Consider the following 14,297-nt stretch of genomic DNA (forward strand, 5'->3'; position numbering starts at 1 on the left):
ATGCCCCACATGCTCCATTGCATCCCTGGGAGTGGCTAACTATGAATAGCAATGCATATATATAGTCTGTGCTGAGCCACATATGGGACAGATGTTTTTTATTGCAGTAGATTTCCATTCTAAAGGCCTTGACGTATTCTGTATGACCTCAACTAATTCAATGGAGATTGTGGAGGTGTAAAAACTATTATTTTCAAGGATTGGTGTGGGTGGGTGGTGTGTCTTGAACAGGTTGTAACAATGGAACTCTTCACAGTCAGTTTCAGATGTTCCTCAAAAGTAATGGTATCAATCATGTTACATTAGATCCTTACCAGCTGACCACTAATGGTTGGAGGAATGCCTTAGTTAGACATTTGAGAGTAAGCCTCTGGGCTAGAATAACTAGTGGGATGGAGCTCTCAGGTCAGCTTCACTTGAATTACAGTGTTTTTTACCCATAATTCCACCTGCCAAATGTTGCTGTTTTGGTTGGAATTTGCTTATGATTTGATGAATAAATGTGACAATAGATTATTATTTTTATGGTACTCATAAAAGGACACAGGAATTGTGTAGGATATACTCTAGGTGAGGGATCAACCTGACTTTATGAGTAATGGATTTTGGTTGGGTAATGAAGCTTAGGCTAGGTAAAAGGTTGTATCCTGGAGATGAAGAATGGTATCTCATGAACTCTATCCAAGCAACCTGTTTTATTTTGGGTTCCTCACCTGAACTCTCTATGGAAGAATTTCCTGGACTGGACTGGACCATACCAGTGGCTATAGAAGCACAGCTGACAGTGAGGACTGAGGGGATTCATTTGGACCAGTGGTGGCAAGTAGAGATGATTTCAGGGCAAGGAGTGACTGGAGCAGCACTGGCTGCTGAGCTGACTTCCTCCTGGCTGGTGGAAGCAGAGCTGAAATCACAAAACTGGACCAGAGAGCTGTACGTCGGAGCAGGAGGAGCAGTTCTGTCAGGTCTTGAGCAGATCAGTGGGGGACAGTCACCCTCAGATGCCTTTGACAACACTGAGACTAACTCAACCTGTGAGTGTGGTTTTAGGTGGGTGGGTATGTGGTGAGACAGAGTTTTGGATCTACATAAACTGGATATTCATTATTTAGGACTGAGGATTTGTATTAATTAGGGTTGCTCAGTTTCTTATATGCAAATCTAATACTGAGTTTCCATGTTTCTTTTTACTGATTCCTCCCCACCTTCCCGCCCCAGATAAAAACATACAACGTGCCATGTTCTGAAAAGACTTTTGAATGATTGCATGTGAGGAGGAAACCTTTCAGTATGACCAGGGAGGTTTTATTTATTTATGTCCCAGAGACAGAAATAGTACAACTCTGGGTGGGCACTTGAGCCATAGTTTTATTTATTTTATAAAAGGACTCCTGGATAGATTGAATCTGGCAAATGTTGCTGCCATCAAGACTTGACTGAAGGGCACACAAATGTGCGACCCACTCAAAATGTCGTTGTTTCCATAGCATGCTGCAAATTATTCCACAGCTGCTGTGAAAACCTTTCCTACAGGAAATACAATTGGAATGCAGGTTTCCTGCAGAATCACACAGGGTACTACTTCGGAATAGCCGCATTTAAGGCATGACCCTGACTTAGTTCTGGTAGAAGACTGAGCCCACAGTGAAAGAGCATCAGTTTTGTCCAGTGCAGCAGTCTAGAAATTAAGAGGCTAGAAAGCACTTATTACCATTAATAAATAGGGAAATATATTGGGCAGTTAATCACTACCCTGCTGTGAAGGCTAGTTTTCTTTGGTCCCCACTGCGTACAGTGAAGATGACATTGCATTTTTATTAAATCACTTCCGAGTGCTTGACATTTGCTAATTCACTTATGGATACATGCAGTACCTTACAGTGAGATTCTGCAGTCTAGAACAAAAAATCAATTATATTGTCATTAAATTAGATCACAGTCTCATACTTGCAGCTGTCCATTCTCTCCCACAAACTCCCTATGTATCACTTTCCCATCCCACTTTATTTCAGAGATACCCTGAAACTCTCCTATACCCACCCTCATGCCAGGGGCTCTGTGTGTCTCCCATTAATCCTCCCACACACCAGGCTCCCACATTTTCTTTCTCCCCCCCCCCCTCCACTCTGTGTGAGCCTCCATTCCTCCCTTCACCCTCACCTATTTTTACTTTTTGTTTCTGACTGGAGCAGAAGGGGTGTGTCATTCAGCGTGTCAACATTTAAAAATCATATTTGGAAGATGGGCAGAGATGAGATGGAGTGTTTTTATGCTGGAAGATGCTCATAGCTGCCATCAACAAGTTCTTTGATCGATAGACAAGTACAGGGGTGGCTGAAGCTGCTGGCTCCTCTAACCATATGCCATGCGTCCCTCTTCTCTGATTTTCTAGTCTTCACCAAAATCAGTCCATTAATGCCTAAAACAGCCCCTAAAATTTTGGAATTTATTGGCTGTGGTGTTTGAAAGTTTTCACATCGCAGTGAGACAAACAAACAGAGAAATGCCATTGAGTTGCACGTGAGGCCTCACTCTGCTTTGCCAGTTACATTTCTGGGTTAAGTTAGGTACCATCAGTCAGAGGTACAACATTTTTTATGTTAGTCAGCTGAGTAAAATGTGGCAGCCACCAGAGGGCATAAGTTTTTAAAAAGTAAATGGTTTCAACATCCTGTTCTGCTGTATTTCTGAGTCTCTCATGTGAAAGCAAACTGTAATTTGTAGTGAATGACAATCCACAATATTGGCAAACTGAAATAAGATATTTTTAAAGCTTGTTCTTGCATAGGTGATCAATTCACACTCATTGATTTTTAAGATCAGATGGGACCATTATAACTAAGATGATGGAAAATCCACCATGTCCCTTGATAACCTATCCCCATGACTAATTAGTTTCACTGTTAAATATTTGCACTTTATTTCCCATTTGAATTTGTCTAGCTTCATCTTCCAACCTTTGGCTTTTGTTATACATGTGCCTGCTAGATGACAGAGTCCTTAATTATCAGACAAAGTTGGAAATGGACATTTAACTTTGAACCACTTCCTCTCCCCTATAAAGTCTGAGATAGATATAAGGCCAAAATGTCCACTTCCCCACTCTGATATCTCCCCTATTTTTTTCAATTTTCGGCAATATTGCCAAACCCAAACATTCAAAAATCATAAATCAGGCCCCTCCAAAATGAGACTGGATCAAAAAATCATAAGCGGGACTTTCAAATTTATTGAATTGTCATCAAAATTTGATGGACAGTAAAGAACAACTTGTAACCAGGATATAAAATAACAAATTAAAAAAAATAAGGACCGCAGCTGATCCAAATAGTAACCCACAAACCTCAAAAATAGAGAGAGGCCAACAATAGTAGTTGAATAATCTAATGGATGAATAAAGTGATATTGCTCTAATAAAGTAGCTAATGGATTGTCTTTCCATTATTTGCCCAGCTCTGCACTACCAGATGAGAGAACCAACTTGTTAAAACATGCAGGGGAGGGGGAAGTTGTGCAGAAGTTCTGTAATAAATATTTGTAAAACCCTTTTTTTCCACAATTTCCTTGTGCTATTTTCTGAAAAAGAGTTACTCCTCAATTAGCCTATGGACTGTACCATTTTATCTGTTAAGGAGATTCGCTCATTCGTTTAAAGTTCTTGTTTGCAGAAGCAACATAATATTTTTCATAATTATATGTAAAAATAAAATCTAGCTGGGTAGATCCATCCAAGCAGGGTGAACCGGCTGCTGGTCGTTTGAAAATGCCAGATTTCCTGGTCACCTTTTAAGGGTGCAGAAGGAGCATTCGCTTTGTGTTCTGTGGATCTCTGGATTTGTTCACTCTCTCTCTCCTAACAGACGTGAGCTGAGCACCAGGCAGTTGAATTCAGAGCTGCAAATACATTATCCTCGAACTCATGTGTCTCTAGGCATTCCCACTAACATGAAAGGAAGTAGGTCTTTTATTCCACTTCCACCCCGCCCCCCGTGTAATGTAAGTGACAGCTATGGAACAATTCTCATAGGTACATGTAGGAATATATATATAACCCAGCCAACCATGTGGGAAGCTCTAAATAGTCTGCCAGAGCTAGCTAGGGTTTACTATGGTAAGAAATAGAGTCCAAGAGCCAGATTCTGATGTCAGTTACACCACAGTAAATCCCAAATTAAGTGGTTTCAGCTGAGTTGCTCTGGATTTATACCATTGTAACTGAAAGCAGAATCTGGTCAAATGTCTCTTTCCAAGATATTTTCATAACTTGGCCAGCCAGCTTGATACAGTTGACCATATTGTTCAGAGGTGGGCAAACTATGGCCCGTGAGCCACATTTGGCCCCTGGGACCCTGCTGCCTGGCCCCTGAGCTTCTGGCCAGGGAAGCTAGGCCCCGGCCCTTCCCCTGCTGTCCCCTCTCCCCCGCAGCCTCAGCATGCCACACTGCTGGCACAATGGTCTGGGTGGCCTGGCAGCGCAGTTGCAGAGCTGCGGCCTGACCCGGTGCTGTGGGCAGCATGGCTGTAGCACCACCAGTGGTCCAGGCAGTGCCGTAAGGAGGCAGGGAGCGGGGGGAGGTGGGGGGGTGGTTGGATAGAGGGCAGGGGAGTTCGGGGTGGTGGTCAGGGGGCGGGGGTGTGGATAGGGGTTGGGGCAGTCAGAGGGCAGGGAATGGAGTGGAGGTTTGAATGGGGGCAGGGATCCCGGGGGGGGGCCAGTCAGGAATGAGGGGGGGTTGGATAGGGTGGTGGGATTCGGGGGGCAATCAGGGAACAGGGAGTGGGGGGGTGGAGTAGAGGTCCTGGGGGGCTGTCAGGGAACGGGGGGGCAGCTTGGATGGAGCAGGAGTCCCGGGAGAGGGGCTGTCAGGGGGCAAGAAGCGGGGGCGGGGGGGCCGGATGGGGGCCGGGGCACAGTCTGGCACAGCCTCCCCTAACCGGCCCTCCATACAATTTCCAAAACCCAATGCAGCCCTCAGGCCAAAAAGTTTGCCTGCCCCTGATATAGTTGCTCATATGCAAATGATATCAAATGTTTAATGGTGTATGTAGTTTAATATTAAATCTTCTATGAATTAGATCTTTAATCAACACAATTTAGTTCATTTCTAATTTCAGAAGACTTTAACCTGGAGATATCGAAAGTCCTTATGCAGGATGCACTGCTTGGTTTGCAGAAAGGGCTGTTCAAAGTGTACAGATCCGACAATGACCAAATGTCAACATTCCTCTGGTATCTCATAGGCATGTATGTTGACACTGTTAGAAGCAAAGAGTGTCATAAAGAGGCCATGCAAGCAGCAAGACTAAGTCCAACTTACTCATCATTCCAAAATCAGCATACGTTATGTTCTGCATTTTGTGACACATGGTAGTGTCTGATCAGGAGATCCCAACATGAAGCAAACTGGTATCCTTTAGAAATCCTCAACCCTATGCTACAGAAATTTGTAGTTGTGGCTTCCTATATTGTACCGTCCGATGATCCGGGGCTGAATGGAAAAGCTAATTTTCAAACATTTACCAATCCTTTAAAGGGAAACAAGTACACTTGGCTTACTATTTTCCAATAACACATAGGACTAGTATAAATGAGTTTTTTTAAAAAAGAAAAAAAATATATATTTTGTAGGTTTTGTGTGTGTGACTGTGCTTTGGCCAAGACGTGTGCCTGAAGTTATACCCCTCATTCCATATTTAGGCCTCTAGGATGAAATGCTGGCTTCAGTGAAGTCAATGGGAGTTTTGCCATTGATTTCAGTGGGGCTCCGATTTCACCCATAGTGCCTAAGACCCCAAATGAGTGACCTGATTTTCAAAAATCCCACACACCTAGAGTCTCCCACTGTCTTAAATTGGAGGTGGTGTATGCTCAAGTTTTAAAAATTAGGTCACTTTTCTAGACACCTAAATCAGGCTTTAGCCTGACTTTAAGCACCATTTTTATATATCTTGCCTATGGCTATAGTCACTTTACCCATTCTCCTGTATAATCAGTTTTCCCTCTGAGTAAATTTCTGACATGAGATCAGGGGAGACCATCTTAAAAAAAATAGGAAAATTTGATCGTGGAACCATAAAACTCAGCAAGGAGATTCAGGGACAAGTGTAATATGGCAAAATACTTACCTTTTTTAAAATTGACTATCTTTCAAGAAGTAGATGGTTTTACTTTTATCAGTTGTTGTATTACAACCATTTGGACTCTGCATATCATGTTGCTGGAGAAAGTAGACATATTTGTACCTCACAATCACCAAACAACCAAAGCCAAAGGAAGGATTTAAGAAGAGGGTTTCTGTTCCCTAAATCCCTACATAACAGTCCAAAGACATGGCAAGTTTGAACAACTTAACATGACACGTAATTTGTTTCTACATTCAGGGCAATATTTTTCAAACTGTTTTATGGTCTTTTCTACACTAAAAAGTTGTACTTCTTTAACCAGTATAATTAAAGCAATGCCATTATATCAGTGTAAAGGGGCTTTTTATGGGTATAGCTTCTCCCCATACAGGAAGGTGATAACTATACGAATAGGAGTACTTGTGGCACCTTAGAGACTAACCAATTTATTTGAGCATAAGCTTTCGTGAGCTACAGCTCACTTCATCGGATGCATCCGATGAAGTGAGCTGTAGCTCACGAAAGCTTATGCTCAAATAAATTGGTTAGTCTCTAAGGTGCCACAAGTACTCCTTTTCTTTTTGCGAATACAGACTAACACGGCTGTTACTCTGAAAACTATACGAATTTATTGGTATAATGACATCTACACTAGGGCTTGTAGAGATACACCAATATCAGTGAAATAATCACACTCCTAACAGACATAGTTATATGGTATAACTTTCAAATGTAGACCAGGCCTAAGTGTAAAGTAAGGGAAAGAGTGTGCAATGAAACAGAACCTAATCATTACTTTGACAAAAGCCCCGCTTGTTATCAACAGAAGTTTGACTTTTAAAGACTGAACAATCAGGCCCAGAATTATTTTCAGAAGGGAAACCAATGAACCTAGTACAACTGCAAATAATTCTATATGAGGCATTTTGCAGACTTATCTTATTCCTAAAAAAAAAAAAAATGTACTCAGTATATCAGAGTTTCTAAATCTTCAGGGATAGGTCATTGCGCTTACAGATCCACACTGTCCAATATGGCCTTCCATAGCCCCTTATATCTGGACTACTCTACCTACAAAGATTCTAGCAGCTCCTCCTCTGATCTGGTTCAAACAAACCACAGCTTTTGAAACCAAGATGTTAGTAACAGATTCAACCTTATTTTTTACTGATGCGGAGACTATACTGTTAAACAGTTAGTTGTTCTCCCCACGTTGCTTTTAAGTTCTCAAAAGTATTAGCTGCAGTCTGTTACATTGACAGTTAGTCTTACGAACTTCCAGAGGAAGTTAAAAAATTATTTAAGGAAGTGCCAGTTTCCTGAACACCCACACCATAATTTCCTGACCCACAGAATGAGTCTGTTTAGCTGTCAGCATCAGTGTTCTGCCCACCAATCACTCCTTCAGTTCCAGGCATCATTCCAAATATTTACAGGTGCATTTAGCCCACAGGTAGTACAGCGGCTCCTGGTTCTCTCAACACTTCTGCCCTCCCCTTCCCAGGGTTAATCTCCAGTTCTCTGCTCTTCCTCTCCCATTGCAACAGGCTGTTGCCCAGAGCCAACTATTCTGAAAATGCAAAAGGAGAACTTATATAGCAAACCACACCACCAACCCACTTGCTTACTTTGGTGTTATCACTTAGGTATACAACTGTTTTTGTGCTGCCAAATGCCACATTTTGTGCATAAAATTGCCTGCTGTGGACAAACAGATACCTTTTTTTTTTTTTTTTAAATACAACCGTTTATTTGTAGTTCCAAGGCAAAGTTATAGTGAGGTTCACAAAGGAATACAGAATTAGGGATACAGAATATACCTGAGGTTATACTGTTAATGCACAGACATAACCGCGCAGAATATACATGAAATTATACAGGCTACTAATACTAAGAGGAAGCAACAGCAGGACATTACAAGTACATAAGTACACCAGTTCCTAGAAGTCAAACTGTTATTTGGTGCAAAACTCAGCTTGTAAAGAGGCAGTAGGCAGCCACATGGGCGAGAACTCACTGTAGCATTAATATACATAAACTGCACTTAAGACATTTGGAACACCGACAAAGCAGTTCCTGGAAAGCAGGAATCCTTCCTGTGTCGCTATTATAGTTTTAGGCCAAGATTGCATGCCCTTTTGGAAAGTTAGTTTCAACTATCTGAAAAATCTTTCAAGACCTCTCAAAATCTCCATACATTTTAAATGGATAAAACAGTTTTAAAATTTTTGTTTAAAATGTACAGAAGTGTTAAGATTTCTTAAAAAACTATTAAGAAATTGCCTGTCCCATTTCCACCTCCTCACTCAGAAGCAATATCATACTAGAGTTCTGAAACAGTGATTGTAAGGGTTGCATGTGTTTAAAACAGCTTAATGCTTTCTCTAAGAATAGAAAGTGTCTCTAGACAAAAGCTAATTGACCTTTTATCCCAAAATACAATAACGCCCATTCGGCTGTTGAGTGCCTTCTGATGCCAAACAGCATTATGTTCAAAGGCCTCTAAAAGAAGAGACTCTAAGAAAGGAAAAGCCTTGCAAACTTATCCTGCTGAGCAAGCACATTGAAGTACAGGATCAAAGTCAGCAGAGAGGGGAATTACACCAAAGGGAAGTCACTGCCAGTTCACAATAACATTGCAAAACCGACACAAGAGGATGTTCATACTTTAGGGAATTTTCTGACTCAAGTAACTGCCTTGAAAAATCCTATGTTCAATTCTGGTTCACCTTTATTAGAAGATCAACCGTGCTGAGCAACCAGACTTTTTCAGCCTGTGAGTCATTGCATAAGGCATATTTTACTGTACCCAAACAGATATCAGTGCTAAGGAATTGGCAAAAAAGCCCAGGAAGGATCTTAGGTATCAATTTCTGAGTAGTCATTCTATTGTGAAATGCAGAATTGAAATCAAAATAGTAAGAACTTAATTACAGGTTCTCACTGGTTAAAGTGGAAATAGGATCAGGTCCTCAACTGTAGCTCTGTCTTCTTTTATGGAGAAGCATACCTGCCAAAGAAAAGTATGCTTTGTGTTGGGTTGTGACGGATGAAGTAAAGGAAAGGGTGATCAGCATTGAAATCCTCTTCCAGAAGCATGCAGAACACAGCAATGCCAGCAGTGGCAGCTGCAGCCTCTGTGCCTTCTTCATTCACTTCTATGAAAGACTTGTGTACAATTTCAGATAGAAAGAGGTCTTGTGAGCCTGACATTCCAGACAAGTCAGCCTTGCCACTGTCAAATATATCCTGCAGGCCCAGACCTGATAAATCTGATTTAAGGTCATAGCTGTTTTCCATCTTAAATTTAGGCAGATGCACATGAACATCAATGGGACGCATATTTTGTGGCTGTGTCCATTCCTGGAGCTTTTCTAAGGTGAGCTGCTTCTCTAGCTGGAATTACAAGCACAGAGATCATTAAATTGTGCAGAGAGATTCTGAAATACCACCAGTGTAAAAGTATTTCTCTTCCAAAAACATGTAAAATGCAATATTGAAAACATGGTCTATAATGATATATGTATACAAAGTAAAGTAAATATAGACTTTGTCAACTACCTCCTGGCTCAGTTCTGAGGATTAATTAATTGGTTAAAGCTTCTGCAGCACTTTGACAAAGTGAAGGCTGCTGTAAGTAACAGGGGCTGCCAATGGAATTCTAAAGGACTGAACTGACCATCAGCAGAGTGTATGGAAACTTCTGCCCTACTCCAGGCAGCGGCATATTATCGCCTAGGCCTAGGGCGGCAAATTTGCAGGGGCAGCAAATGTATAATAGCCATAGGCGCCGACTTGACCTGGCTCCGGTGGGTGTTCGCGCGCCCCCGGCCCTGCCTCAACTCCGCCCCTTCCCCAAATCCCTGGCCCCGCCTCCTCCCCCAGGCGTGCCATGTTTCCCCTCCTTCGCCCTCCTGCTCAGGGTTGCTGCGTGAAAGCGCTGGGAGGGAGGGGGGAGAAGCGGAGCGGTGCTGCGTTCAGGGGAGGAGGCGGAGCGGAGGTGAGCTGCGGCATGGGGTGGGCCCCAGGAAGTAACCCGGGGGGGGGGGAGGAGGAAGAGGAACCGCTCCCCATCCCAGCTCACCTCTGCTCCACCGCCGCCTCCTTCCCCGAGTGTGCCGCTGCTCCGCTTCTACCCCCTCCCACCCAGGCTTGCCGTTTCCAGCAAGCCTGGGAGGGAGGGGGTAGAAGCGGAGTGGCAGCGGCGCGCTCGGGGGAGGAGGTGGAGGCGGAGTGGAGGTGAGCTGGGGGGGCCGTGAGGAGCTGCCGCTGGGTTCAAATGAATTTGTAAAAAAAAACTAAAACAAGTTCATATGGGGCCGGGACGGCAAAATCATTAATCTGCCACTGACTCCGGGCAAACCCCCCATGCCACCAGAAGGGAGAGGACTAGCATAGCATCCACTCAACTTGAGAAGACTATTTACATTTTAAAAAATCCACTGTCTTAATTCAAGAAAAGATTTCTGATATTTTTCCCTGATTCAAATACAATATATTTAAGTGCCATTCTCTATTGTACTGTACTCAGAACTGACCCTCTTGTGGATAGTTAGACAGTCTCCACGGCCAGATTCCTCCAACAGCGTGACACAAAGCAGATGCACCGCTTTGGATAGCAGATGCACCACTGGAAACTGGCCCTACATCATTCTATTTGATAAGTAAAGCTCCTACTACACTTCTAAAATAAACAATGAAAGTACTTAAGGACTATCCGAGGATGGTGATGGAAACAGCAGGATTTTCCCCTTTTGTGATTAATTCTTTACTGTTCTATTGGTAGGACAAACAGGTGAAGGCATAATGTTGAAGGTTAAAATTTGTGGGCTTTTGAATGGGTGAGAGGCAGACTAAAAACAAGGTTCTATATTACAGTAAAACTGTGAAATGCCATCCAAGCAGAAACTGAGATTGGCTTGTATAAATCACCTGCTGGAGTCCAGTGGAGTTATCATCAATGTCATCAGGTAACAAGATGATCATGCTAAGTTCTTTTCCGTCATAGGGAAGCTCTAGCATACAACATTTCAGTTCAGAGATGTATCCAAAAGGAAATGTATTTTTCTGATACATCATTTGCACTGTCTTTTTTTCATTCTGAATGGTGTACAAAAAATAAAGAAAATTTTTTTAATTAATATTTTTTGTAAATTAAAAGAAGACTGACAAATTAAAACTCAGATTTCTTTACCTATGTTTTTAACAATATCTTAGATTAAAATTGACTTTTAAAATCTAAATTACTTTTCACTGTATGGTTTACTCTCTCTGCCCACCTCCGTCATCTTAGGCAATGAACATATACACAGGTCAGATTCACTAATGCTGGATTTATTAACAATTATTTGAAGACTTGGTACTATGTAAATGCTAAGAATTATTATGTTCAGTTTTGCTTTTGGTTTCTCTTGCCTAGCATAATGCTTCCTTCTTCGATTGTAGAAACTAGCCCAGATTCTTCATTCAATTGTAGCTCCTCTATGCTCCTCCAATAGCAAGAGGGGCCACAAACTGTGTTAACGGCCTGTGAGAAATATCCCCAGTGTAAAAGCTATCCCCAGGCACTGTAGAACTAATAGATTGCTCTGCATTGCCAACCCTCCAGGACTGTCCTGGAATCTCCAGGAATTCGTCTTTAATTAAAGATTATTGTCATGTGAGGAAACCTTCAGGAATACGTCCAAGCAAAATTAGCAACCCTAGCCTGGTTCTTCCCACAGTCCCTGGCATAAGGGGCATATATGACAAGGAAAGAAGCCTTGGCCAAAGTATATGGTGATTCAGCTACGCTCAGATAGCATAACTGCTTCCAGGGAGGCATTAAAAGCATAATTTAAAGCTACACTAAATTGTATTTGGAGAAAACAGGTCCCTCACCAGAGACAGAGTATGGGAGAGGCAAATGTACCTACATGCCACATTTTCCTCCACTCTTACATTCCTGCAGAAAATGGACGAGCAGTGAAACACAGAGTCTAGCCCACTGACTGCAGGAAAATGTTTATATATCCAAACAAAAAACTGTTTGAACACATTTAAAAAAACCAAAAACATGAAAATGCTTCTATTCGTATTTGGTTTGTAATTTTAAAATCTTTTACAAAAACTTTAATTTGGAGCCTAAATTACCTGACAGCTTCCCTTTATAGATATTCTACAAGCAAAAAGATAACCGAATGTATCTACATTACCTTATTTAATCGAAATGACATTTGTGTCGTGTCTGCTTCTTTAAATTTCTCAGCCCAATTTCCTTTGAAATAAATAGCATTCACCAACACTAGTTTGGTCATATTACTAACCGAGCCCTCAGACAACAGGTTGGGGATTTTACCTTCAAAGAAATAAAAAATCATTACAACATTATTTTACACTATACATATTTACATTTTAAAAAATCCACTGTCTTAATTCAAGAAAAGATTTCTGATATTTTTCCCTGATTCAAATACAATATATTTAAGTGCCATTCTCTATTGTACTGTACTTCATTATGCTGCATATCATAACAGTCCATATATAATTTCACAAAAGTGTAAACCCTTATGGCCTAAATTTTCAGAAATGCTTCAATTTTTGGGTGCTCAACTCCAGACAACTTAAAGGGGCCTGATTTTCAGAAAGTGGTGAGCATATGCCATCTGGCAACAGGGCTTCTTTAAGGAACCTGCAGTTGGGCACCCAAAAATTAGGGCTACATGATTTAGAAATCTATAATAAGACCAAGATTTTCAAAACCAGATGCCTAAACTTAGGCTCCTAAATCCATATTTAGGCAACAATTGTTGGCCTTAATGTATGAAAATGTAAATGTCTTTTGAGTTATCTAGCTGCCATAAACACCATGCTCATGCATTCTCTGGTTTTACCAGCCATGTTATTGGATATCTCATAACAAGATGGAACAATTCTAATGGCAGCAGAAAATGAGGACATATTCCTATTGAGTAGCCACAAAAAGATTTATTTAACTAACCAAAATCTCTTACCTTCAGTCTGCTCCCCTACCCACTGGTTAATTTGTTTCCTTGCTTCATCTGAAGCATGTAGAAAGTCAACCGTAGCCAAATCAGCTGCATATAATTTCTGAGTCTTAGTCAAGAAGTCCTAGAATACACAGTCAGAAAGAATAGCTTTCATTGCACATAGATATCTTTATAGCTATGTTTGGAAGAATTAGACTTTTTTCAGTACTTGTCGGTAAACATCTATTTCATCCTACATATACAAACTGATGAAAAGACATTTCCATCAATAATAATTGAAATTTACGGATAGCCACAGCACAAAAAATGCTGCTTGCTAGAGTTTGATTTAAGGATCTTTGGTTTGTATATTTTGACATATGATGTTGACAATTTGTGTTTTAACTGTTATGTAGCTTAACTTTTTGAATCTCTACCGTCATTAAATCATTACTGTCTGATCCGCCCATTGTTAGAACCCCCCTATAATTTCCAACAACTAAAGATTTAAATTGATAAATATAAAGGAAAAAATGTTTAAAAATATTATCTGCCAAAATTATAAAAAAATAAAAATAAAATTCTGCCAAGCCTATTTAGAGCCTAGTGAAACAACACTAACTTAGGTCAGCTAAAGAATCTGTCTATCTCAAGGGTTGGATGAACTGATCTTGCATTTTATTATTTTTGTTTCTGACAGATACAGGTGAACAACGCTAATATTTCAATGCTCCCATCATGCACGAATATGAACTGATGACTTATTACTGATGTTTCAGTGTTTAGACTTTTTTTAAATTGGTTGACGTTCACCCCCGTGCAACAGGCCCGTACAAGCCTAGGCACTAGTGAACTCCCACACAGAGTGTAAGTGGGACATAAGTGGCCATCAGCCCTCATGTAGGCTCTCTGCATAGGGGTGAATTTCACCAGTTGAAGATATGCTGGTTTTAAAGTACATCAGGTGGTGTACCACTGATATAGCTAGTGGATGGAATTTTCAAAAATACCTCCGTGACATAGCAGCACAAGCCCCACTGAAAACCATTTGTGCGCTTAAAAATCTCCCTCTTCCCCCACGCCCCCTCATATTTACAGATTTATCAGTTTGAGAGCCAGAAGCACAAGTGGATATCAGACTGCTACTTCCCAAAACAGGATGCTAAATTTGTAGCCAAAAATAGTTTGCCTTGTGGGTCCTTCAAC

At 41.2% G+C, this 14,297-nt stretch overlaps 1 protein-coding gene across 1 annotated transcript in view; it reads right to left on the bottom strand.

Annotated features, from left to right (window-relative positions):
• Window positions 1-7,843: 7,843 nt before the first annotated feature.
• The window catches only part of LOC125632075 (uncharacterized), a 33,159-nt gene continuing 26,705 nt past the window's right edge, over window positions 7,844-14,297 (bottom strand). The window contains exons 11-14 of the mRNA XM_048839730.2: window positions 13,116-13,233; window positions 12,318-12,460; window positions 11,056-11,223; window positions 7,844-9,519 (exon numbers count right to left, since the gene is read on the bottom strand). Of these exons, the coding sequence (XP_048695687.2) occupies window positions 9,118-9,519; window positions 11,056-11,223; window positions 12,318-12,460; window positions 13,116-13,233 (831 nt within the window). The 3' untranslated portion in view covers window positions 7,844-9,117. The remainder of the gene's footprint in view (window positions 9,520-11,055; window positions 11,224-12,317; window positions 12,461-13,115; window positions 13,234-14,297) is intronic.

Source organism: Caretta caretta, chromosome 2, assembly GCF_965140235.1.
Source record: "Caretta caretta isolate rCarCar2 chromosome 2, rCarCar1.hap1, whole genome shotgun sequence".
Lineage (NCBI taxonomy): Eukaryota > Metazoa > Chordata > Testudines > Cheloniidae > Caretta > Caretta caretta.